The sequence below is a fragment of the Carcharhinus amblyrhynchos genome, chromosome 22, assembly GCF_965287045.1.
Source record: "Carcharhinus amblyrhynchos chromosome 22, sCarAmb.v2.hapA, whole genome shotgun sequence".
NCBI lineage: Eukaryota > Metazoa > Chordata > Chondrichthyes > Carcharhiniformes > Carcharhinidae > Carcharhinus > Carcharhinus amblyrhynchos.
The window spans coordinates 34,900,136-34,927,390 of NC_137345.1; the positions used below are offsets into that span (position 1 = coordinate 34,900,136).

Consider the following 27,255-nt stretch of genomic DNA (forward strand, 5'->3'; position numbering starts at 1 on the left):
CGCCGTGCTGTGATTGGTGAACTCAGCTGTCAGTCAGCACTAAGCGAGGTCCCGTGTTCCGGATTGGCGGAGCAGGTTGGGGGGGGGTGGTGGGGTGGGGGGGGGTTGGTGGTGGTGGTGGTGGTGGTGGGGGGCGGGTGGTGGGGGGGGGCGGGGGGTGGTGGGGGGGCGCGGGTGGTGGCGGGTGACGTATCGTCCTGGGATTGATTTATCAAGCCGTTAGGGGGTTGGGTGTGGATCTTCCCCATAAACCCCAATATATAACCACAAAATATATATATATTTTTAAAAAATCAATAATTACAGGTAGACTGTAATTAATAAATTCCGTGCACAAAGTTCGAAAGGCATTCAAAATCCCCTCATATGGACACTTGCAGACAGTAGGAAGGACAATGAATATTTCTCTCTGACACTATAATCTCAGGAGAGCTGCGAGATAGAACATAGAACATAGAACATTACAGCGCAGAACAGGCCCTTCGGCCCACGATGTTGCGCCGACCAGTTAAAAAGCAATGACCCTCTAACCTAAACCAAACCCTTTCCATCCATAAACCTATCCACGGATCTATTAAACGCCCCCAAACTAGGCGCATTTACAACTGCAGCAGGCAGGGCATTCCAATCCCTCACCACCCTCTGGGTAAAGAACCTACCCCTGACATCCGTCCTATAACTACCACCCCTTAATTTAAAGCTATGCCCCCTCGTGCTAGCTTTCTCCATCCGAGGAAAAAGGCTATCACTGTCCACCCTATCTAAACCTCTAATCATCTTATATGTTTCAATAAGGTCCCCTCTTAGCCGCCTTCTTTCTAACGAAAACAACCTCAAATCCCTCAGTCTCTCCTCATAGGATCTCCCCTCCATACCAGGCAACGTCCTGGTAAACCTCCTCTGCACCCTCTCCAATGCCTCCACTTCCTTCCTATAATGTGGGGACCAGAACTGCACACAATACTCCAAGTGCGGCTGCACCAGAGTCTTGTACAGTTGCAACATGACGCTACGGCTCCTAAATTCAATCCCCCTACCAATAAACGCCAAGACACCGTATGCCTTCCTAACAACCCTATCCACTTGATTCCCAACTTTCAGGGATCTATGTACACATACACCTAGATCCCTCTGTTCATCCACACTATTCAGAGTCCTACAGTTAGTCCTATACTCTACACATCTGTTATTCCTGCCAAAGTGAATTACCTCACACTTTTCCACATTAAACTCCATCCGCCACCTCTCGGCCCAGCTCTGCAACTTGTCCAAGTCCCTCTGTAAACTAAGACACCCTTCCTCACTATCTACCACACCTCCGACTTTGGTGTCATCAGCAAATTTACTAATCCACCCAACTATACCCTCATCCAGATCATTTATAAAAATTACAAACAGCAGTGGCCCCAAAACAGATCCCTGAGGCACACCACTCGTAACTGAACTCCATGATGAATACTTACCATCAACCACCACCCTCTGTCTCCTATCTGCCAGCCAATTCCTGATCCAATTACCTAAATCACCCTCAATCCCATACATCTGCATTTTCTGCAGAAGCCTTCCATGGTGAACCTTATCAAACGCCTTACTAAAGTCCATATATACCATGTCAACTGCCTTACCCCCATCCACCTCTTTGGTCACTTTCTCAAAAAACTCAATAAGGTTAGTAAGGCACAACCTACCCTCCACAAAACCATGCTGACTATCTCCAATCAATTCATTACTCTCCAAATAACTATAAATCCTATCCCTAATAATTTTTTCTAAAACCTTACCCACAACAGAAGTAAGACTCACCGGTCTATAATTCCCGGGGAAGTCTCTGTTCCCCTTCTTAAACAATGGGACAACATTCGCTATCCTCCAATCTTCTGGCACTATACCTGTGACCAACGACGACCTGAAGATCAGAGCCAGAGGCTCTGCAATCGCCTCTCTTGCCTCCCAGAGAATCCTAGGGTAAATCCCGTCCGGCCCAGGGGACTTATCTATTTTCAAACCCTCAAGAATATCTAGCACATCCTCCTTATCAACTGCAATACTGTCCCGTTTACAACCCTGCAACCCAGTGTTCTCCACAGCTAGTTAATTTCAACAGAGAAATGGGACATTTCAACTTCATAACTTCTGGCTCAACTTTGTGACAGAATTAAAAGATACAGTGTAATTAACAAACAATTACTGGTGTGTTTATCGGCTCATCTCACTGCACTCTACTTGGGTGTTTCTGCCATTCAGTTCCTAGGTTATGTACATTCCCAATAAAGGTTCCAGCCTCTCTGTAAACCTATCAGTTAGTGAGTGAGGAGTCATTCTCCCGATTGGTTTATCAAGCTATCAGTCAAGGGGTTGGGTGTGGGTGGGAGTTAGTGAGTATAAAAGGCGCCACTTCTGAAAAATGTGCTCAGAGGGAGCGGTCACTCCCTCCTGCACCCCCTCCCTAGGTACACCACTGCTCTTAACTCACATCCCAAAGTCTCAATGTGGTCTCCTTGAAGGAGGCTCATACGCTTTCCCTAATGAATTTCCCATGATCAAAGAGGGAATTTGTTCTATCCTGCCGACCGGCGTGGGACACGGTTACACACAGACAGACAAAAAAACCAACACACAGACAGGCATTCAATACTAATGAAAAAGGCTAACAAAGGGTTAAACACTTATGATTCAAACAGCGTGACATCATTTAGCTCAGCGCCATCAAGTGGCAGAAAAGGGTATAACAGCATAAAGATCTGAATCAATTTGGAATCAGGTGATCGATCAAATTGGGACCACGATTTTCCATGGACTCAAAACCTGAAAAAATGCCTATGCAGGGGGTCCAACCCCCAACCCTTAGCTGTACCCTCAAGAGACTTGAAGCTTCACCTCATGCTTACCCTGGTAATGCCCACACAGGACAATGTGTGCATGCCCCTGGCCAAATTGGCTCAATGCCCAAAACTCAGGCAGCCACAGTCTCCGAGCCCTTGGTCAGCGAGGCACCACGCTTCCTTCCTGTGTAGACACTCCAGGGGTTTTTAATCTCAGTGGAACCTCTAAAAACTGTTTGCGTTCTCTTGGGCAATCTAAAGGCATTCAGTCGATTCTAAACACAAACAGCGCTGGACATCATGCATCCAATACAACCTCTTTAATTACTGGTGTGCAAGGAAAATCCTCAAAGGCCAACACCGAATGACCGGCCAGTTCTAAGGTCACAGGGAAACAGCTCAGTTACAGTCAATTACAGCAAATCAGGAACAAGAGATTTTTCATATCTTTCATTGACATATCCACCAATCATCTCATAGCCCTTTTGCCCTTTCTTATCCAATAGAAAACCAATCCTTCATTAGCATAATATCTTATTATTTGGCGATCACCATGGCAACTTGTTCTTTGTTTTCATCCTGCTGTTCTGACCTGGAATGCAGTGTTTATGGAAAAGGTTTTAGATATACTCGCTCATGCTGCATTTGTCAGTGTTGACCTTACTGAAGACCTGTCTGAAGGTCGTGTTTGGCTAATAATCATTTCCTATTACTCGACCGAGTTTTTATTTACAATTATGAAACATTAATTTTCACAATTGTTATAACCTAACGTCCACAACTCAAATTTTAAGACAGTCCCAGATGTGTGTATGGTTCTGGCCGCTGCATTATTGAGACAGTCCCTGGCATCTGTTCAGTTCAGAATGATCCAATTTTGAGACGGCTCCAGTGCGTGTATGGTTCAGGCTGCTCCATTATTGGGAAAGGCCCAGGTGTGTGCATGGTTCAGTACATTTCATTCTTGAGTGGGTCCCAGTTTTGAGTACAGTTCAGGACGCTCCAGTTTTGAGACATTTCCATGTGTGTGATCGGTTCAGGATGCTCCATTATTGAGACAGTCCCAGGTGCGTGTACTGTTTAGGAAGCTCCATTAGCCAGACTGTCCCATGTGTGAATGGTTGATCACAGGTGTGTGTATGGTCCTAAATGTTCCATTTTTGAGATAGGTGTGTGTATCGTTCAAGACTCACCATTGTTGAGACAGTCCCAGGTGAGTGTATAGTTCAGGATGTTCAATTATATGAGCATGTCCTGGGGGGGGGGTCTTTCGGGTCTGAGCATGTCCCAGGTGTGTGTACAGATCACGATGCTCCATTATTGAGAGAGTCACAGGTGTGTGTATGGTTTAGGATGCTTAATCATTGAGACAGTACCGGGTGAGTATTCGGTGCAGGACACTGAATTAGTGAGCAGGTCCCAGGTATACGTATGGTTCAGGATGTCCGTTTTTTTTTGAGAGTCCCAGGTGTGTGTAGGGTTGAGGACGCTTCATTATTGAAACAGTCTCAGGTCTGTGTATGGTTCTGGATGCTCCATTATTGAGACAGTGCGAGGAGTGTGTGTACGATTCAGGAGACTCCAGTTTTGAGCAGTCCCAGGTGTGTGTACAGTTCAGGACATCCCATTATCCAGACAGTCCCAGCCACGTGTCCAGTTCAGGATGCTTCTACTTCGAGGCAGTCTCAGGTATGTGTATGATTCAGGAAGCTCCATTATTGACACAGTCTCAGGATTGTGTAAGCTTCTGGATGATCTATTATTGAGACATTCCCAGACGTGTGTGTAGGGTTTAGAACTCTCCAATATCAACAGAGTCCTAGGCATGTGTACCGTTCTGGACACTCCATTATTGAGACTGCCCCAGGTGTGTGTATGGTTCAGGATGCTCCATTATTGAGGCATTCCCAGGTGTGTCTACAGTTCTGGACACTCAATTAGTGAGCAGATCCCAGGTATGTAAACGGTTCAGGACGCTCCAATATAGAGCGAGTCACAGGTGTGTGTATACATTTTAGCACACTCCATTATTGAGAGTTACAGGTGTGTGTATGGATCATGACATTGCACTATTGAGAGAGTCCCATGTGTGTGTATGGCTCAGGGCGCTCCACTATTAAGACAGTTATCACAGTTATTATCACAGTTGAGGATGCTCCGTTATTGAGACAGTCCCAGGTGTGCGTACGATTCAGGATGTTCCATTATTGAGACAGTCCCACACACTTGGGACTAAGGAGCAGATTTAGGGTTGAGTTGAGGAGGAACTTCTTCACACAAAGGATTGTGAATCTGTGGAATTCCCTGTCCAGTGAGGTTATCTCATTGAATGTTTTTAAGGCAAGGATAGATAAAGTTTTGAACAGTGAAGGAATTAAGGGTTATAGTGAGTGGGCGGGTGAGTAGAACTGAGTCCACAAAAAGATCAGCCATGATGCTATCGAATGGCGGAGCAGGCTCGAGGGGTCAGATGACCTACTCCTGTTCCTAATTCTTATGTTCTCATGTGTGTTCGGTTCAGGACATTCTGTTATGGAGATGTTCCCAGTTGTTTGTATGGTTCTGGATGCTTCACTATCCAGACAATCCAGCCGTGTGTATGGTTCAAGACAATCCATTGTTGGGTCAGCCCCATGTGTGTGTCCTGTTCAGGAAGCTCCATTTGCCAGACTGTCCCTGGTGTGTCTACAGCTCAGAACACTCCAATATTGAGGCAGAGCCAGGTGTGTGTGCTGTTCAGGACACTCCATTAGCCAGATAGCCCCAGGTGTAAGGTTCAGAATGCTCCATTAGTGAAACAGTCTCAGATGTGTGTACGGTTCTGGACCCTCCATTGTTGAGATAATCCCTGTGTGATTATGTTTGAGGACTCTTCATTATTGAGACAGTCACTGGTGTGTATATGGTTCAAGAAGCTCCTTTATTGAAATAGTATCAAGTGTGTGCACAGTTCAGGAAGCTCTGCCATTGAGACAGTCCTAGGTATGTGTATGATTTAGGATGCTCCAATATCCATAGTCCCAACTGTGTGTGTAATATTCAGGAAAATCCGTTAGCCAGACAGCCCCAGATATGTGTATATTACAGAACTCTCCAATATTAAGAGGGTCCCATGTGTGTGTATGGTTCAGGATGCTCCTTTATTGTGACATCCCAATGTGTGTGTGTGTGTGTACGTTTCAGTTTGCTCCATTCTTGAGGCAGTCCCAGGTTTGTGTACAATTTGGAATGCTCTATACTTTTGAAAGTCACATGTATGTATCCAGTTCACAACGCTCCATTCTTGAGCAAGTCCCAGATGTGTGTACAGTTCTCAACACTCCACCTTTGAGACAGTCCCAGGAGTGGACACGTTCAGGATGCACAAACTTTGAGACAGTCCAGGTGTGTATACGATTCAGTACATTCCATTATTAAGACAGTCCCAGGTCTGTGTATGGATCAGGACGCCCCATTATTGAGAGAGTCCCAGTTTGTGAACAGTTCACCATGCTCCATTGTTGACAGTCCCAGGTGTGTGTATGGTTCAGGACATTCCATTCAGAGACAGTCCCAGGCCTGTGTACGGTTCAGGATCCCCATTACTGAGAATCCCAGTTGTGAATACAATTATCCATGCGGCATTGAGAGTACCAGGTATGTGTATGTTTCAGAATGCTTCATTATTGAGACAGTCCCAGGTGTGCGTACATTTCAGGACGCTCCAGTTTCCAGACAATCGCAGCCGTGTGTACTGTTCAGGATGCTCCAATCCTGAGACAGTACCAGGTTTGTAAGAGGTTCAAGATGCTCCATTGATGAGACAGTCCCATGTGTGTATGCTGTTCAGGAATCTCCATTAACTAGATAGTCCCAGGTGTGTGTACAGTTCAGGATGCTCCTTTTATTGAGACAATGCCAGGTGCGTGTATAGTTCACCATGCTCCATTATGGATAGCCCTGCGTGTGTGTACATTTCAGGATGCTCCATTACTGAAATGGTCCCAGGTGGGTGTATGGTTCAGGACACACCAATTTTGAGACAGTCCCATGTGTGTGTACAGTTCAGGATGCTCCATTATTGAGACATTGCCAGGTATATCTATGATTCTGAATGCTCAATTAGTAAGCAGATCCCAGGTGCATATCCAGTTCAGGACACTCCATTATTGAGAGTCGCAGGTGTGTGTATGGTTCCAGATGCTCCATTATTGAGATAGTCCCTGATGTTCCAGGATGCTCCTTTATTGAGTCATCCCAATGTGTTTGTACAGTTCAGTTTCCTCCATTCTTGAGACCATCCCAGGTTTGTGTACAATTCAGAAAGCTCCATACTTTGACAGTCACATGTATGTATACAATTCAGAATGTTCCATATTTTAGACAGTCACATATGTGTCACAAATTTGACTGTTTTGAAGGGATAACCAAGGAGGTAGATGAGAGCAGTGTAGTTGAATTTGTCTACATGGACTTTCCAAAACTTTGACAAGGCACTGCATGTAGGTTGTTGCATAAGCTTAAATCTCACAGGATCCAGGGTCAGTGTCTAAATGGATACAAAATTGGCTTCTTGACAGAAGTCAAAATGGCTTCTTGACAGAAGGGTGGTTGTAGAGGGTTGTTTTTCAAACTTCTTACCAGAGGTGTTAGAAATCTCACAACACCAGGTTAAACACCAGGTCTCCACACCATTACCAGTGTATGTCTCAGGGATCAATGTTGGTCTATTGTTATTTGTCATTTACATTAATGATTTGGATGAGAATATAGGGGGCATGGTTAGTAAGTTTGCAGATGACACCAAGATTGGTGGCATGGTGGACAGTGAAGAAAGCTATCTCCGATTGCAAGGGGATCTTGATCAATTGGGCCAATGGGCTGACGAATGGCAGATGGAGTTTAATTTAGACAAATGCAAGGTGGTGCATTTTGGTAGATTGAACCAGGGCAGGACTTACTCAGTTAATGGTACAGCACTGGGGAGAGTTACAGAGCAAAGAGATCTAGGAGTACATCTTCATAACTCCTTGAGAGTGGAGCCACATGTGGACAGAGTGGTGAAGAAGGCATTCGGCATGCTTGGTTTCATCGGACAGAACATTGAATACAAGAGTAGGGACATCTTGTTGAAGTTACACAAGACATTGGTAAGGCCACACTTGGAATACTGTATACAGTTCTGCTCACCCTATTATAGAAAGGATATTATTAAAGTAGAAAGAGTGCAGAAAAGATTTACTAGGATGCTACTGGGACTTGATGGATTGAGTTATAAGGAGAGGCTGGATAGACTGGGACTTTTTTCTCTGGAGCGTAGGAGGCTGAGGGACGATCTTATAGAGATCTATAAAATAATGAGAGCGTAGATCAGCTAGATAGTCAATATCTTTTCCCAAAGGTAGGGGAGTCTAAAACTAGAGGGCATAGATTTAAGGTGAGAGGGGAGAGATACAAAAGTGTCCGGAGGAGCAGTTTTTTCACACAGGCTGGTACAATTTTGTCTTTTAAAATGCATTTAGACGGTTACGTAGGTAAGATGGGTATAGAGGGATTTGGGCCAAATATGGGAAATTGGGATTAGCTTAGGGGTTTTCAAAAAGAAATAGGGCAGCATGGACAAGTTGGGCCGAAGGGCCTGTTTCCGTGCTGTAAACCTCTATGACTCTACGTGTGTGTACGGTTTAGGATGAAGAACAAAGAACAAAGAACAAAAAAAATTACAGCACAGGAACAGGCCCTTCACCCTTCCAAGCCTGCACTGACCATGCTGCCCGACTGAACTAAAATCCCCTACCCTTCCGAGGATCATATCCTTCTATTCCCATCCTATTCATGTATTTGTTAAGACGCCCCTTAAAAGTCACTACCGTATCCGTTTCCACTACCTCACCTGGCAACAAATAAAATCTGCCTTGTACATCTCTTTAAATCTTGCCCCTTGTACCTTAAACCTGTGCCCACTAGTAATTGACTCTTCCACCCTGGGAGAAAACCTCTCACTATCCACTCTGTCCATGCCTCTCATAATCTTGTCGACTTCTATCAGGTCTCCCCTCAACCTCCGTCATTCCAGTGAGAACAAACCAAGTTTCTCCAACCTCTCCTCATAACTAATGCCCTCCATATCAGGCAATATCCTTGTAAATCTTTTCTGTACCTTCTCCAAAGCCTCCACATCTTTCTGGTAGTGTGGTGACCAGAATTGAACACTATAATCCAAGTGCGGCCTAACTAAGGTTCTATAAATCTGCAACATGACTTACCAATTTTTAAATGTAATGCCCTGGCTGATGAAGGCAAGCATGCTGATTGCTTTCTTGACTACCTTCTCCACCTGCATTGCCACTTTCAGTGACTTGTGTACCTGCACACCCAGATTCCTTTGCCTATCAATACTCTTAAGGTTCTCCCATTTACTGTATATTTCCTATCTGTATTAGATCATTATTGAGACATTCCCATGTTTTTGTGCAGTTCTGGACGCTCCGTTCTTGAGACAGTCCCAAGTGTTCGATCGGTTCAGGATGCTCCATTATTGAGTGAGTTGCAGGTCAGTGTATGCTGCAGGATGTCTGATTATTGAGACAGTCCCAGGTCGGTATACAGTTTAGATAGGTCCATTATGAAGAGCCTGAGGTATATGTATGGTTCAGGTCGCTCCAATATCTAGACAGTTCTAACTGTGTGTGTAATGTTCAGGAAGATCCATTAGCCAGACAGTGCCAGATACGTGTATATTACAGAACTCTCCAATATTAAGAGGGTCCCAGGTGTGTGTACAGTTCAGGGCATTCCTTTATTGAGACATCCTGATGTGTGTGTACAGTTCAGTTTGCTCCATTCTTGAGACAATCCCAGGTTTGTGCACAATTAGGAACGTTCCATACTTTTGACAGTCATGTGTGTGTACAGTTCACAATGCTCCATTCTTGAGCAAGTCCCAGAGGTTCTCGACGTTCCACTGTTGAGACAGTCCCAGGCTTGGACATGGTTCAGGATGCATAAATTTTGAGACAGTCCCAAGTGTGTTTACGATTCAGGACATTCTGTTATTGAGACAGTCCCAGGTCTGTGTATGGTTCAGGATACTCCTTTGTTGAGAGAGTCCCAAGTGCATGTATGGTTCAGGACACTCCAATTTTGAGATGATCTCAGATGTGTGTATGGTTCAGGACACACTTTTATTGAGACAGTCCCAGGTGAGTGTACAGTTCAGGACACTCATTTAATGAGCATGTCCCAGGTGTGTGTACGGTTCAGGATGCTCCATTATTCAGACAGTCCCAGGAGTGTGTATAGAACATAGAACATAGAACATTACAGCGCAGAACAGGCCCTTCGGCCCACGATGTTGCGCCGACCAATTAAAAAAGCAATGACCCTCTAACCTAAACCAATCCCTTTCCATCCATAAACCTATCCACGGATTTCTTAAACGCCCCCAAACTAGGCGCATCTACAACTGCAGCAGGCAGGGCATTCCGATCCCTCACCACCCTCTGGGTAAAGAACCTACCTCTGACATCCGTCCTATAACTACCACCCCTTAATTTAAAGCAATGCCCCCTCGTGCTAGCTTTCTCCATCCGAGGAAAAAGGCTATCACTGTCCACCCTATCTAAACCTCTAATCATCTTGTATGTTTCAATAAGGTCCCCTCTTAGCCGCCTTCTTTCTAACGAAAACAACCTCAAATCCTTCAGTCTCTCCTCATAGGACCTTCCCTCCATACCAGGCAACATCCTGGTAAACCTCCTCTGCACCCTCTCCAATGCCTCCATATACTTTCTATAATGTGGGGACCGAAATGCACACAATACTCCAAGTGCGGATGCACGAGAGTTTTGTACAGTTGCAACATGACGTTGCGGCTCCTAAATTCAATCCCCCTACCAATAAATGCCAAGGCACCGTATGCCCTCCTAACAACCCTATCTACTTGATTCCCAACTTTCAGGGATCTATGTACACATACACCTAGATCCCTCTGTTCATCAACACTATTCAGAGTCCTACCATTAGCCCTATAGTCAACGCCGTGTATGGTTCAGGATGCTCCATTATTGAGACAGTTCCAGGTGTGTGTATGGTTCAGGATTCTCCATTATTGAGACAGTTCCAGGTGTGTGTATGGTTCAGGATGCTCCATTATTCAGACAGTTCCAGGTGTGTGTATGGTTCAGGATGCTCCATTATTCAGACAGTCCCAGGTGTGTGTATGGTTCAGGATGCTCCATTATTCAGACAGTCCCAGGTGTGTGCATGGTTCAGGATGCTCCATTATTCAGACAGTCCCAGGTGTGTGTATGGTTCAGGATGCTCCATTATTCAGACAGTTCCAGGTGTGTGTATGGTTCAGGATGCTCCATTATTCAGACAGTTCCAGGTGTGTGTATGGTTCAGGACGCTCCATTATTCAGACAGTCCCAGGTGTGTGCATGGTTCAGGATGCTCCATTATTCAGACAGTCCCAGGTGTGTGTATGGTTCAGGATGCTCCATTATTCAGACAGTTCCAGGTGTGTGTATGGTTCAGGATGCTCCATTATTCAGACAGTCCCAGGTGTGTGTATGGTTCAGGATGCTCCATTATTGAGATAGTCCCAGGTGTGTGTATGGTTCAGGATGCTCCATTATTCAGACAGTTCCAGGTGTGTGTATGGTTCAGGATGCTCCATTATTCAGACAGTCCCAGGTGTGTGTATGGTTCAGGACGCTCCATTATTCAGACAGTCCCAGGTGTCTGTATGGTTCAGGATGCTCCATTATTGAGATAGTTCCAGGTGTGTGTATGGTTCAGGGTGCTCCATTATTCAGACAGTCCCAGGTGTGTGTTTGGTTCAGGATGCTCCATTATTGAGATAGTCCCAGGTGTGTGTATGGTTCAGGATGCTCCATTATTCAGACAGTTCCAGGTGTGTGTATGGTTCAGGATGCTCCATTATTCAGACAGTCCCAGGTGTGTGTATGGTTCAGGACGCTCCATTATTCAGACAGTCCCAGGTGTGTGTATGGTTCAGGATGCTCCATTATTCAGACAGTCCCAGGTGTGTGTATGGTTCAGGACGCTCCATTATTCAGACAGTCCCAGGTGTGTGTATGGTTCAGGATGCTCCATTACTCAGACAGTCCCAGGTGTGTGTATGGTTCAGGATGCTCCATTATTGAGACAGTCCCAGGTGTGTGTATGGTTCAGGACGCTCCATTATTCAGACAGTCCCAGGTGTGTGTATGGTTCAGGATGCTCCATTACTCAGACAGTTCCAGGTGTGTGTATGGTTCAGGACGCTCCATTATTGAGATAGTCCCAGGTGTGTGTATGGTTCAGGATGCTCCATTATTCAGACAGTCCCAGGTGTGTGTATGGTTCAGGATGCTCCATTATTCAGACAGAGAGTCTGCAGAAGGATCTAGATAGGCTGGGCGAATGGGCCAGGAAATGGCAAATGGAATTTAATGTTGGCAAGTGTGAGGTGGTCCACTTTGGAAGGAAGAATGGTAGGAAGGACTATTACTTACGTGGCGAAAAACTGCAGCAGGCGACCGTGCAGAGGGACCTCGGGGTCCTTGTGCATGAGTCGCAAAAACCCAGCTTGCAGGTGCAGCAGGTGGTCAGGAAGGCGAATGGGATGCTGGCCTTCATAGCGAAGGGGATTGAATATAAAAGTAGGGAGGTCTTGCTGCAGCTGTATAGGGCATTGGTGAGGCCGCAGCTGGGGTACTGTGTGCAGTTTTGGGCGCTGCACCTGCGCAAAGATATTTTGGTCTTGGAGGGAGTGCAGAGGAGGTTTACTAGGCTGATACCGGAGCTGAGGGGGTTGAGCTATGAGGAGAGGCTGAATGAACTAGGCTTGTACTCGTTGGAGTTTAGAAGAATGAGGGGAGATCTCATTGAGACGTATAAGATGATGAATGGGATGGATAGGATAGAGGTGGAGAGACTCTTCCCGCTCAAAAAAGACAGTAGGACGAGGGGGCACAGCCTCAAGATAAAGGGGGGGCGTTTTAGAACGGAATTGAGGAGGAGCTTCTTCACTCAAAGGGTGGTGAATCTCTGGAATTCTCTACCCGTTGAAGTGGTGGAGGCTGCCTCGCTAAATATTTTCAAGAAGCGGGTTGATGGGTTTTTGATAAGAGAGGGGATTAAGGGTTATGGGGAGAGGGCCGGAAAGTGGAACTGAGCCACGACAGATCAGCCATGATGTTATTGAATGGCGGGGCAGGCTCGAAGGGCCAGATGGCCTACTCCTGCTCCAATTTCTTATGTTCTTATGTTCTTAGTTCCAGGCGTGTGTATGGTTCGGGACGCTCCATTATTGAGACAGTCCCAGGTGTGTGTACGGTTCAGGATGCTCCATTATTCAGACAGTTCCAGGTGTGTGTATGGTTCAGGATTCTCCATTATTGAGACAGTTCCAGGTGTGTGTATGGTTCAGGATGCTCCATTACTCAGACAGTCCCAGGTGTGTGTATGGTTCAGGATTCTCCATTATTGAGACAGTTCCAGGTGTGTGTATGATTCAGGGTGCTCCATTATTCAGACAGTCCCAGGTGTGTGTATGGTTCAGGATGCTCCATTATTCAGACAGTTCTAGGTGTGTGTATGGTTCAGGATGCTCCATTATTCAGACAGTTCCCGGTGTGTGTATGGTTCAGGGTGCTCCATTATTCAGACAGTCCCAGGTGTGTGTATGGTTCAGGATGCTCCATTATTGAGATAGTCCCAGGTGTGTGTATGGTTCAGGATGCTCCATTATTCAGACAGTCCCAGGTGTGTGTATGGTTCAGGATTCTCCATTATTGAGACAGTTCCAGGTGTGTGTATGATTCAGGGTGCTCCATTATTCAGACAGTCCCAGGTGTGTGTATGGTTCAGGATGCTCCATTATTCAGACAGTTCTAGGTGTGTGTATGGTTCAGGATGCTCCATTATTCAGACAGTTCCCGGTGTGTGTATGGTTCAGGGTGCTCCATTATTCAGACAGTCCCAGGTGTGTGTATGGTTCAGGATGCTCCATTATTCAGACAGTTCCCGGTGTGTGTATGGTTCAGGGTGCTCCATTATTCAGACAGTCCCAGGTGTGTGTATGGTTCAGGATGCTCCATTATTCAGACAGTTCCAGGTGTGTGTATGGTTCAGGATGCTCCATTATTCAGACAGTCCCAGGTGTGTGTATGGTTCAGGGTGCTCCATTATTCAGACAGTCCCAGGTGTGTATATGGTTCAGGGTGCTCCATTATTGAGATAGTCCCAGGTGTGTGTATGGTTCAGGATGCTCCATTATTGAGACAGTTCCAGGTGTGTGTATGGTTCAGGATGATCCATTATTCAGACAGTCCCAGGTGTGTGTATGGTTCAGGATGCTCCATTATTCAGACAGTCCCAGGTGTGTGTATGGTTCAGGATGATCCATTATTCAGACAGTCCCAGGTGTGTGTATGGTTCAGGATGCTCCATTATTCAGACAGTCCCAGGTGTGTGTATGGTTCAGGACGCTCCATTATTCAGACAGTCCCAGGTGTGTGTATGGTTCAGGATGCTCCATTACTCAGACAGTCCCAGGTGTGTGTATGGTTCAGGATGCTCCATTATTCAGACAGTTCCAGGTGTGTGTATGGTTCAGGACGCTCCATTATTGAGATAGTCCCAGGTGTGTGTATGGTTCAGGATGCTCCATTATTCAGACAGTCCCAGGTGTGTGTATGGTTCAGGATGCTCCATAATTCAGACAGTTCCAGGTGTGTGTATGGTTCAGGATGCTCCATTATTGAGACAGTCCCAGGTGTGTGTATGGTTCAGGATGCTCCATTATTCAGACAGTCCCAGGTGTGTGTATGGTTCAGGATGCTCCATTATTGAGATAGTCCCAGGTGTGTGTATGGTTCAGGACGCTTCATTATTCAGACAGTCCCAGGTGTGTGTATGGTTCAGGATGCTCCATTATTCAGACAGTTCCAGGTGTGTGTATGGTTCAGGATGCTCCATTATTCAGACAGAGAGTCTGCAGAAGGATCTAGATAGGCTGGGCGAATGGGCCAGGCAATGGCAAATGGAATTTAATGTTGGCAAGTGTGAGGTGGTCCACTTTGGAAGGAAGAATGGTAGGAAGGACTATTACTTACGTGGCGAAAAACTGCAGCAGGCGACCGTGCAGAGGGACCTCGGGGTCCTTGTGCATGAGTCGCAAAAACCCAGCTTGCAGGTGCAGCAGGTGGTCAGGAAGGCGAATGGGATGCTGGCCTTCATAGCGAAGGGGATTGAATATAAAAGTAGGGAGGTCTTGCTGCAGCTGTATAGGGCATTGGTGAGGCCACAGCTGGAGTACTGTGTGCAGTTTTGGGCGCTGCACCTGTGCAAAGATATTTTGGCCTTGGAGGGAGTGCAGAGGAGGTTTACTAGGCTGATACCGGAGTTGAGGGGGTTGAGCTATGAGGAGAGGCTGAATGAACTAGGCTTGTACTCGTTGGAGTTTAGAAGAATGAGGGGAGATCTCATTGAGACGTATAAGATGATGAATGGGATGGATAGGATAGAGGTGGAGAGACTCTTCCCGCTCAAAAAAGACAGTAGGACGAGGGGGCACAGCCGCAAGATAAAGGGGGGGCGTTTTAGAACGGAATTGAGGAGGAGCTTATTCACTCAAAGGGTGGTGAATCTCTGGAATTCTCTACCCGTTGAAGTGGTGGAGGCTGCCTCGCTAAATATTTTCAAGAAGCGGGTTGATGGGTTTTTGATAAGAGAGGGGATTAAGGGTTATGGGGAGAGGGCCGGAAAGTGGAACTGAGCCACAACAGATCAGCCATGATCTTATTGAATGGCGGGACAGGCTCGAAGGGCCAGATGGCCTACTCCTGCTCCTATTTCTTATGTTCTTATGTTCTTAGTTCCAGGCGTGTGTATGGTTTGGGACGCTCCATTATTGAGATAGTCCCAGGTGTGTGTACGGTTCAGGATGCTCCATTATTCAGACAGTTCCAGGTGTGTGTATGGTTCAGGATTCTCCATTATTGAGACAGTTCCAGGTGTGTGTATGGTTCAGGATTCTCCATTATTCAGACAGTCCCAGGTGTGTGTATGGTTCAGGATTCTCCATTATTGAGACAGTTCCAGGTGTGTGTATGGTTCAGGGTGCTCCATTATTCAGACAGTTCCAGGTGTGTGTATGGTTCAGGATGCTCCATTATTCAGACAGTTCCAGGTGTGTGTATGGTTCAGGATGCTCCATTATTCAGACAGTTCCAGGTGTGTGTATGGTTCAGGATGCTCCATTATTCAGACAGTCCCAGGTGTGTGTATGGTTCAGGATGCTCCATTATTCAGACAGTCCCAGGTGTGTGTATGGTTCAGGATGCTCCATTATTCAGACAGTCCCAGGTGTGTGTATGGTTCAGGATGCTCCATTATTGAGACAGTCCCAGGTGTGTGTATGGTTCAGGATGCTTCATTATTGAGGCACTCACAGATGATTGAACTGTTCAGGGCGCTCAGTTATATCAGCATGTCCCAGGAGTGTGTACGGATCACGACACTTCATCATTGAGAGAGTCGGAGGTGCGTGTACAGTTCTGGATGCTGCATTATTGAGACATCCCAGGTGTGTGTTTGGTTCAGGACACTCAATTACTGAGCGGATCCCAGATGTGTGTATGGTTAAGGACAAACCATTTTTTTAGACAGTCCCAGGTCTGTGTAGGGTTCAGGACTCTCCAGTGTCAGCAGAGTCCCAGGGGTGTGTACCAGTCAGAACGTTCCATTATTGAGACAGACCCATGTGTGCGTACTGTTCAGGAAGCTCCATTAGCCAGACTGTCCCATTTGTGTGTACAGTTTGGGAACCTCCAATATTAAGAGGGTCACAAGTGTGTTTATGGTTTGGAATGCCCCATTATTGAGAATCCCAGATGTGTGTATGGTCCTGGAGGCTTTTTGAGATAGGTGTGTGTACACCGTTTAAGGCTCCCATCATTGAGACATTCCCAGGTGTGCGCAAGATTCAGGATTCTCCATTACTGAGACAGTCCCACGTGTGTGTACAGTTCAGCATGCTCCATTAGTAAGACAGTCCCAGACGTGTATACAGTTTAGGACTCTGCACATGAGACAGTTGCAGCTTTGTACGTGCCATGATGCTGCATTACTGAGACAGTCCCAGCTGTGTGTACAATAATGCATCATTATTGAGAGAGTCCCAGATATTTGTACGGTTAAGAATGCTCCATTATTGAGACAGTTGCAGGTGTGTGCGTGATCCAGGATATCTCATTATTGAGACAGTCCCAGGTATATGTACAGTTCTGGAGAGTTCATTACTGAGACAGCCCCAGGTGTGTCTATGGCTCTGGAGAGGTCATTACTGAGACAGTTCCAGATGTCTGTACGGTTCAGGCCTCACCGCTATTGACACAGTCCCATGTTTGTGTCCGTTTCAGGATGCTCCATTATTGAGACTGTCCCAGGTGTGTGTATGGTTCAGGACGCTGCGTTATTGGGAGAGACCCAGATGTTGCCTGGTTCAGGATGCTCAATTACTGAGCGAGTCGTAAGGGTGTGTATGGTTCTGGACACTTCATAATTGAGAGTCTCAGATGTGTGTACGTTTTAGGATGATCCACTATTGAGACAGTCCCAAGTGTGTGTCCTATTCGGAATGTTCAAATTTCCAGGCAGTCCCAGGTGTGTGTACGGATCTGGATGTACCATGACAGAGACAGTCCCAGGCGATGTACAGTTCAGGATGATCCATTATTAAGACAGCCCCAGGGTATGTACGGTTAAGTTCGCTCCATTATTGAGACAGTTCTAGGTGTGTGTACGATTCTGGAAGCTCCATGTTTGAGACTGTTTCAGGACATTCCATTATTGAGACAGTCCCAGGTGTGTGTATGGTTCTGGATCCTCCATAATTGGGACAGTTGCAGAAGTGTGTACATTTCAGGATGCTCCACTATTGAGACAGTCCCAGGTATGTGCATAGTTCTGGACGCTCCATTTTTGAGACAATCCCAGGGGTGTGTCTGGTTCAGGATGCTCCATTATTGAGAAAGTTGCAAGTATGTGTATGGTTCTGCACACTGCATTATTGAGGCTGTCTGAGGTGTGTGCATGGTTCTGGATGCTTCATTGTTGAGACTGTTCCTGGTGAAGGCACTCCATTATTGAGATGTTGCCAGTGTGTACGTGTTTCAGGATGTTCCATCATTGAGACAGTCCCAGGTTTGTGCGTGGTTCTGAATGCTCCATTGTTGAGACTGTTCCTGGCAAGTGGACGGGTCAGGATGCTCCATTATTGAGACATGCCAAGTGTGTGTGTATTTCAGGATGCTCCAATATTGAGACAGAACATAAGAACATAAGAAATAGGAGCAGGAGTAGGCCATCTAGCCCTTCGAGCCTGCCCCGCCATTCAATAAGATCATGGCTGATCTGTCGTGGCTCAGTTCCACATTCCCGCCCTCTCCCCATAACCCTTAATCTTATCAAAAACCCATCAACCCGCGTCTTAAAAATATTTAATGAGGCAGCCTCCACCACTTCAACAGGCAGAGAATTCCAGAGATTCACCACCCTTTGAGTGAAGAAGTTCCTCCTCAACTCCGTTCTAAACTGCCCCCCCTTTATCTTGAGGCTGTGCCCTCTAGTCCTACTGTCCTTTCTGAGCAGGAAGAGCCTCTCCACCTCTATCCTATCCATCCCATTCATCATCTTATATGTCTCAATGAGATCTCCCCTCATTCTTCGAAACTCTAACGAGTACAAGCCTAGTTTATTCAGCCTCTCCTCATAGCTCAACCCCCTCAACTCTGGTATCAGCCTAGTAAACCTCCTCTGCACTCCCTCCAAGGCCAAAATATCCTTGCGTAAGTGCGGCGACCAAAACTGCACACAGTACTCCAGCTGCGGCCTCACCAGTGCCCTATACAGCTGCAGCAAGACCTCCCTACTTTTATATTCAATCCCCCTCGCTATGAAGGCCAGCACCCCATTTGCCTTCCTGACCACCTGCTGCACCTGCAGGCTGGGTTTTTGCGACTCATGCACAAGGACCCCGAGGTCCCTCTGCGCCGTCGCCTGCTGCAGTTTTTCGTCACGTAAGTAATAGTCCTTCCTACCATTATTCCTACCAAAGTGGACAACTTCACATTTGCCAACATTAAATTCCATTTGCCAGTTCCTGGCCCATTCGCCCAGCCTATCTAGATCCTTCTGCAGACTCTCCACACCCTCCGCACAATTTGCCATTCCACCAATCTTGGTGTCATCAGCAAATTTCGACACCATACACTCGGTTCCCTCCTCCAGATCATCTATATAAATGGTAAATAGCTGAGGCCCCAGCACCGACCCCTGGAGCACTCCACTAGTCACCAACCGCCAATCCGAATAGCACCCATTAACCCCCACTCTCTGCCTCCTATTTGACAACCAATCCTCTATCCACGCTAACACCCTACCCCCAACTCCATGCCCCCTTACCTTCTGCAATAACCTCTTGTGAGGTACCTTGTCAAACGCCTTCTGAAAATCAAGAAAGACCACATCCACCGGCTCTCCTCTATCCACCGCCCTAGACACATCCTCATAGAACTCCAGTAAATTTGTCAGACACGACTTCCCCTTAACGAAACCGTGCTGCGTCTGCTCTATCAAGCAGTCCCGGGGGTTGTACGGTTCTGGAATCTCCATTACTGAGACACTCTCAGATGTGTGTACGGCAGAGGACGCTCCATTAATGAGATGGTCGCAGTCATCTGTACGGTTCATGATGCTCCAATTTTCAAACAGCCCTTCATGTATGTACAGTTTATGAGGCTCCAATCTTGAAACAGACTCAGAGCGTCTGTCTTGTTCAGGATGCTCAAATTTTCAGGCAGTCCCAGGTATGTGTACAGGTCTGGAAGCACCATGACTGAGTCAGTCCCAGGTGTATGTACAGTTCACAATGCTCCATTATTGAGACAGTGTATGCACAGTTTTGGATGCTCCATTATTGTGACATTTTCCAGTGTGTGTCTGGTTCAGGACGCTCCATTATTGAGACACTTGAAGCTGTGTGTCTGGTTCAGGATGCTCCATTATTGTCACAGTCCCAAGCGTCAGCAGATCAAAATAGTGCATTATTGAGGTAGTCCTAGGTGTGTGTATGGTTCAGGGCGTTCCATTCCTGAGATAGTCGCAAGTGTGTGTACTGTTCTGGATGCCCCATTACTGAGACAGTCCCAGGTGTGTGTATGCTTCAGGATGATCCATTGTTGAGAATGTCCCACATGTGTGTCTGGTTCAGGACACACCATTATTGAGACTGTCCCAAGTCTCTGTATGCTTAGAACATAGAACAGAGAAAAACTACAGCACAAACAGGCCCTTCGGCCCACAAATTGCACCGATCATACCCCTACCTACCAGGCTTACCTATAACCCTCAATCCTATTAAGTCCTATGCACTCATCCAGAAGTCTCTTAAAAGACCCTATCGGAGTTACCTCCACCACCACCGACAGCAGCCAATTCCATTCACCCACCACCCTCTGAGTGAAAAACTTACCCCTGACATCTCCTCTGTACCTACTCCCCAGCACCCTAAAACTGTGTCCTCTCGTAGCGATCATTTCGACCCTGGGAAATAGCCTCTGAGAATCCACCCAATCAATACCTCTCAATATCTTATACACCTCTATCAGGTCACCTCTCATCCTTCGTTCTCTCCAAGGAGAAAAGACCGAGCTCCCTCAACCTATCCTCATAAGGCATGCCACCCAATCCAGGCAACACCCTTGTAAATCTCTTCTGCACCCTTTCAATAGCTTCTATATCCCTCCTGTAATGAGGCAATCAGAACTGAGCATCGTACTCCAAGAGGGGTCTGACCAGGGTCTTATAAAGCTGCAGCATCATCTCCTGACTCTTAAACTCAATCCCTTGATTGATGAAGGCCAGTACACCATACGCCTTCTTAACATCCTCTACCTGCGAGGCTGATTTAAGAGTCTTATGGACCCGGACCCCAAGGTCCTTCTGATCCTCTACACTGCTAAGAGTCTTACCCTTGATATTATATTCCTTCATCCCATTTGACCTGCCAAAATGGACCACTACACATTTAGGACATAAGAACATAAGAACATAAGAAATAGGAGCAGGAGTAGGCCAACTAGCCCTTCGAGCCTGCCCCGCCATTCAATAAGATCATGGCTGATCTGTCGTGGCTCAGTTCCACATTCCTGCCCTCTCCCCATAACCCTTAATCCCCTCTCTCATCAAAAACCCATCAACCCGCGTCTTAAAAATATTTAGCAAGGCAGCCTCCACCACTTCAGCGGGCAGAGAATTCCAGAGATTCACCACCCTTTGAGTGAAGAAGTTCCTCCTCAACTCTGTTCTAAACCGCCCCCCCTTTATCTTGAGGCTATACCCCCTAGTCCTACTATCCTTTCTGAGCAGGAAGAGCCTCTCCACCTCTATCCTATCCATCCCATTCATCATCTTATACGTCTCAATGAGATCTCCCCTCATTCTTCTAAACTCTAACGAGTACAAGCCTAATCTATTCAGCCTCTCCTCATAGCTCAACCCCCTCAACTCCGGAATCAGCCTAGTAAACCTCCTCTGCACTCCCTCCAAGGCTAAAATATCCTTGCGCAAGTACGGCGCCCAAAACTGCACATAGTACTCCATCTGCGGCCTCACCAACGCCCTATACAGCCGCAGCAAGACCTCCCTACTTTTATATTCAATCCCCCTCGCGATGAAAGCCAGCATCCCATTCGCCTTCCTGACCACCTGCTGCACCTGCAAGCTGGGTTTTTGCGACTCATGCACAAGGACCCCGAGGTCCCACTGCACCGTCGCCTGCTGCAGTTTTTCTCTTTATCTGGGTTGAAGTCCATCTCCACTTCTCCGTCCAGTGTTGCATCCTATCTATGTCATGTTGCAACTTCTGACTTCCCTCTAAACTATCCACAACACCACCAACCTTCATGGAGTGCCCCAGGGATCTGTTCTGGGACCCTTGCTGTTTGTAATTTTCATAAATGACCAGGATGAGGAAGTGGAGGGATGTGTTGGTAATCCCTTGCTGAAGTCCATATAAACCACATCTACCGCTCTTCCTTCGTCAATGTGTTTTGTCACATTTTCAAAGAACTCAACCAGGCTCTTAAGGCACGAAACGCCTTTGACAAAGCCATGCTGACTACTTTTGATCAGACTAAATTTCTCTAAATGTTCATGAATCCTGTCCCTCAGGATCTTCTCCATCAACTTACCAACCACTGAGGTTAGATTCACCGGTCGGTAATTTCCTGGGCTATCCCTATTTCCTTTCTTGAATGTAGGAACCACATCCGCAATCCTCCAATCCTCCGGAATGCTTCTGGGCCCTGCATTATTGAGGTAGTCCCAGGTGTTTGTCCGCTTCTGAAAGCTCCATTATTGAGACAGTCTCAGGTGTATGTATGGTTTAGGATGTCCCATTATTGAGACAGTCCCAGGTTCGTCTCCAGTGAAGGACGTTCCATTATTGATACAATCCCAGGGATGTGTATGTTTTAGGATATTCTATTATTGAGACAGTCTCAGATGTTTGTGTGGTTCAGGATGCTCCATTATTGAGATGGTTGGAGGTGTCTGTACTGTTCAGAATGCTCCAATTTTGAGACAGACCTAGGTGTGTGTAAGGTTCAGCACAATCAAGTATTGAGCCTGTCCCAGGTGTGTGTATGGATCAGGAAACCGCACAGTGATTCAGTCCCAGGTGTAAGTAGGGCCTGGGAGCTCCATTATTGAGGCAGACCCAGGTGTGTACAGTTCAAGATACTCCGTTATTGAAACAGTCCCAGGTGTATGTACTATTCAGAACGTTCCATTATTAGGAGAGTCCCAGGTGCATGTACAATTCATGACACTCCATTATTGAGACAGTTGCAGGTTTGTCTACTGTTCAAGAGGTTGCATTATTGTGGCAGTATCTTGTGTGTGTACGGTTCTGAATACTCCATTATTGAGAGAGTCCCAGGTGTATGTACCATTCAACACATTCCATTATTGAGACAGTCCTAATTGTGTGTGTGCGGCTCGGGAAGCTTTCTTATTGATACAGTCCCAAGTGTATATACGGTTCAGGAAACTCCATTATTTAGGCAGTCATGTGTGTGTACTGTTCTGGGAGCTCCATTATTGAGATAGACCCAGATGTGTGTACGGTTCTGGGAGCTCCATTATTGAGACAGTACTGATCAAGATGGGGCATTATTGAGATAGTCCCAGGTGTGTGTACAGTTCAGGATGCTCCATTATTGAGAGCCCAGGTATGTGTACATTTCTGGACGTACCATTACTGAGACAGTCCCAGCATGCATATGGTTCAGGACGCTCCATTACTGAGACAGTCCCCAAGTGTGTGTATGGTTCAGGATGCTCCATTACTGGGACAGCTCCCAGTGTGTGTACAGTTCAAGATGCTCCATTATTGAGAACGTCCCAGTTGTGTGGCTGGTTCAGGCCGCTCCATTATTGAGACAGCCCCAAGCGTCAGTACGGATCAAGATAGTACCAAGTGCGTGTACAGTTCGGGACGCTCCAATATTGAGACAGTTCTCGGTGTGTGTACGGTTCAGAATGTTGCATTATTGAGACAGTCCCAGGTGTGCGTATGGTTCTCGACCCTCCATTATTGAGAAAGTTCCTAGTGTATGTATGGTTCAGGATGCTCCAATATTGAGACACTCCTAAATGTGTTCACCGTTCTGGAGACTCCATCATTGAGACTGCTCCAGGTGTGTGTACGGTTCAGGACGCTCCATTATTGAGACAGTCCGAGGTGTGTGCACGGTTCAGGATAGTCCATTATTGAGACAGTCCCAGGTGTGCGTATGGTTCTTGACCCTCCATTATTGAGAAAGTCCCTAGTGTATGTATGGTTCAGGATGCTCCATTATTGAGACAGTCCCAGCTGTGCCCATGCTTCAGAATGCGCCACTATTTGAGACAGTCACAGATACATCCAAGCTGCGGGACGCCCAATTATTGAGATAGTCCCATGTGTGTGTGTATGGTTCATGTTTTTATGTTCTAAGATGATGAGTTCAGTATACATTGAGGAAGGTGTACAGATAATGAGTGGAGTATACACAGAGCTAGGGAGGTGTACAGATGATGAGTGGAGTGTACACAGAGCGAGGAAGGTGTACACGGAGAGAGGGAGGTGTACACAGAGTGAGGGAGGTTTACAGATGATGAGTGCTGTGTGCACAGAGTGAGGGAGGAATACAGATGATGAGTGGTGCATACACAGAGGGAGGGAGGTATACACAGAATGAGAGAAGTGTACAGATGATGAGTTCAATATGCACAGATGTACACAGTGAGGGACGTGTATTGATGATGAGTTCAGTATGCACAGAGTGAGGGAGGTGTACAGATGATGAGTGGTATGTATATTGACTGAGCGAGGTGTATGAATGATGCGTTCAGTATGCATACAGTGAGGAAGGTGTACAAATGATGAGTGGAGTGTACACAGTCTGAGAGATGAATACACAGCGTGAAGGAGGTATACAGATGTTGAGTGGAGTATACACAGAATAAGGGAGGTGTACAGATGATGAGTTCAGTATGCACGGGGTGAGGGAGGTGTACAGATGATGAATTCAGTATGCACAGATTGAGGGAGGTGTACACAGAGTTATGGAGGTGTATAGATGATGAGTGGAGTGTACATAGAGTGAGGAAGGTGTACACAGAGAAAGGGATGTGTACACAAACTGTGGGAGGTGTACAGATGATGAATTCAGTATTCACAGATTGAGGGAGATGTACACAGAGTTAGGGAGGTGTACAGATGATGAGTGGGGTGTACACAAAGTGGGGAAGGAGTATACAGAGTGAGGGATGTGTAGACCGAGTGAGAGTTTTATAGATGATGAGTGCTGTATGCGCAGAGTGAGTCAGAGTGGTGTACAGATGATGAGTGGAGTGTACACAGTGAGAGAGGTGTACACAGAGTGAGGGAGGTGTACAGATGATGAGTTCAGTATGCACAGAGAGAGCAAGGTGTACAGATGATGAGCGGAGTGTACACAGAGTGAGGGAAGTGTACAGATGATGAGTGTAGTATGCACAGTGAGGATGGTGTACAGATAATCAGTTCAATACGCAGAGAGTGAGAGAGGAATACAGATGATGAGTGTGAGAAACGCAGCTCACAGTCAAACAATTTAGTCAAGTCAAGTTCTGAAGGAGCAAGATATTTTATTTAACATTCTTGCAAGACCGGGTGTCCAAAAAAATAGGCACATCTTACATAGATTTGCAGCACATTTTATACTTTTTTACAAGCATTGTATTGGCTTTGCAATGTGTTGTTCTCCCCTAATTGGTGGTCCCTGTCCCATCTATGTGTTGTCATTCCCCTATTGGCTCGCGGTGCCCCAAGTTTCCATCCCCTCTACTCCCCATCTAACAATGTCTCCTGTTATCACAAGAGTGCATTAGTAAACTCATCCGTCTTATCCAACACTGTTACATGTCCAGTTCAGATTGGCGGTAATCAATCCTTTGCCAACTTAATCACTGCTGTCCCGACTATCTCAGTGACCTTTTTCCCCCTTTTATGCTCAGTTGTAGAAACAACACATCTTGTATACCATTTGCTTTTTATAACTTGGACCTCGTACATTCCTTCAGGATGTGGTGTATGCTTCACTGCACACCACACATCTGGTGTTATTCCTACACCACAGGCAGTCTTTTTATTGTCCCTGACTATTGCTCTGTTGGCAGCAGCGAATTTTATGCCCTATGTTTGTGACTAAAATCACAGTTGTTTCCATAATGTGGGTTATCAATGTGCCTGACTATATCCAGTCTACCTAACTTTATGCTATTTTTCTATGGTGTACAGATATATGTATTAACAGCATCTTTACCTGTTGCTCACAATGAGTGATGTGCACACAGAGTGACGGTTCCGTGAGCACAGGGTGAGGGAGATGTGCAAATGGTGATTTCAGTTCAATATGCTCAGATGTACACAGAGTGAGGGAGGTGTACGGATGATGGGTGGAATGTACACATAGTGAAGGAGATGTACAGATGATGAGTGCAGATGATGAATTCAGTATGCACAGATTGAGGGAGGTGTACACAGAGCTAGGGAGGTGTACAGATGATGAGTGGAGTGTACATAGAGTGAGGAAGAAGTACACAGGGTGAGGGACATTCTTCAAGTTTCTGACCGGTCTTCTTTTCTTTTCCAGCTGAGTGAGTGATGTCCACCTTTGGCAGTTTTGTTATTGTTTATCTCAGTGTGATTCCGACTGCAACAATGATTGGCAATGCCATGTTGAAACTTCCCTCCACCCCTGGGGAGACTTGGCTTGGGTCCCCCCCTGACAGTGCCCAGGAGACTCACCCCCTAGCTGGAAGGATCAGTGCAAGTTTGGACGATGTGCTGCCTCTCACAGTTGAAGCTGATTTATTCAGAAAGCGACCAGTTCATTCCAGTCGAGTTCGATTTCAGAGCAAATGCCTGGGTGAGCTTGCAGCCAGGAATCCCAGAGCATGGCAAGCAGCAAGCAGCCTAAGCCCCCGTCTCAAGCGGCATGCCGGGAGAGTGAGACACTCGGGTCAGTTCTCAGTGTGTGACAAGGAACACCGCTGGGTCTTGAATAAGGAAGTGGCCCTGGACATTCGGGGCCGAGAGGTGAATGTGCTGTCACATTTCTACGTGAATGGAACACTCATTCGACAGATGTTTTTTGAGACCACGTGCAAGAAGAGGAAGCCCACCAGACAGGGGTGTCGGGGCATTGACAGCCGTCACTGGAATTCTCACTGTGACACCACTGACAGCCATGTCCATGCACTGGTACGAGATAACAATTTCATCAGGTGGAATTTCATTCGCATCAGGACCGCCTGTGTCTGCGTTCTCACCAGGAAAACATGGAAACCATGACACAGCAGCCTCCACGTCCATCCTACCTCAATGTAAATTATTCCCTTAACTTATACCAACTGCAGAGCGATTTTTATATCTGACAGTTACCCTTAATTTATTAAACGTTTTTGGAAAGGTTCCATGTGCATTGATTATTGAACTCTGTGTAGTATTTGCCCAATCTTTTATAATCCTGATCCTTTCCATTCACTAATATCTGATATTACCCCTTCAAACTCCTTCAATCTGTAGCTGCTTTACCTGGTTTACTGGTCGCATCATTCGGTGTCTTAACAAGAAAGCTTTTCTGTTTCTTGCAGATGTGAGGGAATCCAAACTTCAACAACTCATCGACATCACTGCCCATCCACGGCCCCTCCACCAGTCCCAATCCCTCCAACCCCATCTCTTCTAGTCCCAGCCCTTGCCGCGTGTTCACTATAACCTTCGACATTCCCCTCTCTGAGGCTGAGCGTGCTGTTCTCAGCAAAGGACTCAGCTTTGTGCCCTTACCTG

General features: G+C 46.4%; 1 protein-coding gene across 2 annotated transcripts in view; it reads left to right on the forward strand.

Moving 5' to 3' along the window:
* LOC145356913 (beta-nerve growth factor-like) overlaps positions 1–26,771 on the forward strand; it is a 59,385-nt gene extending 32,614 nt beyond the window's left edge. For both annotated transcript variants that reach the window (XM_080209912.1, XM_080209913.1), the window contains exon 2: positions 26,057–26,771. In XM_080209912.1, coding sequence (XP_080066038.1) covers positions 26,068–26,757 — 690 coding nt within the window. In that variant the 5' untranslated portion in view covers positions 26,057–26,067 and the 3' untranslated portion in view covers positions 26,758–26,771. The remainder of the gene's footprint in view (positions 1–26,056) is intronic.
* Positions 26,772–27,255: the final 484 nt, after the last annotated feature.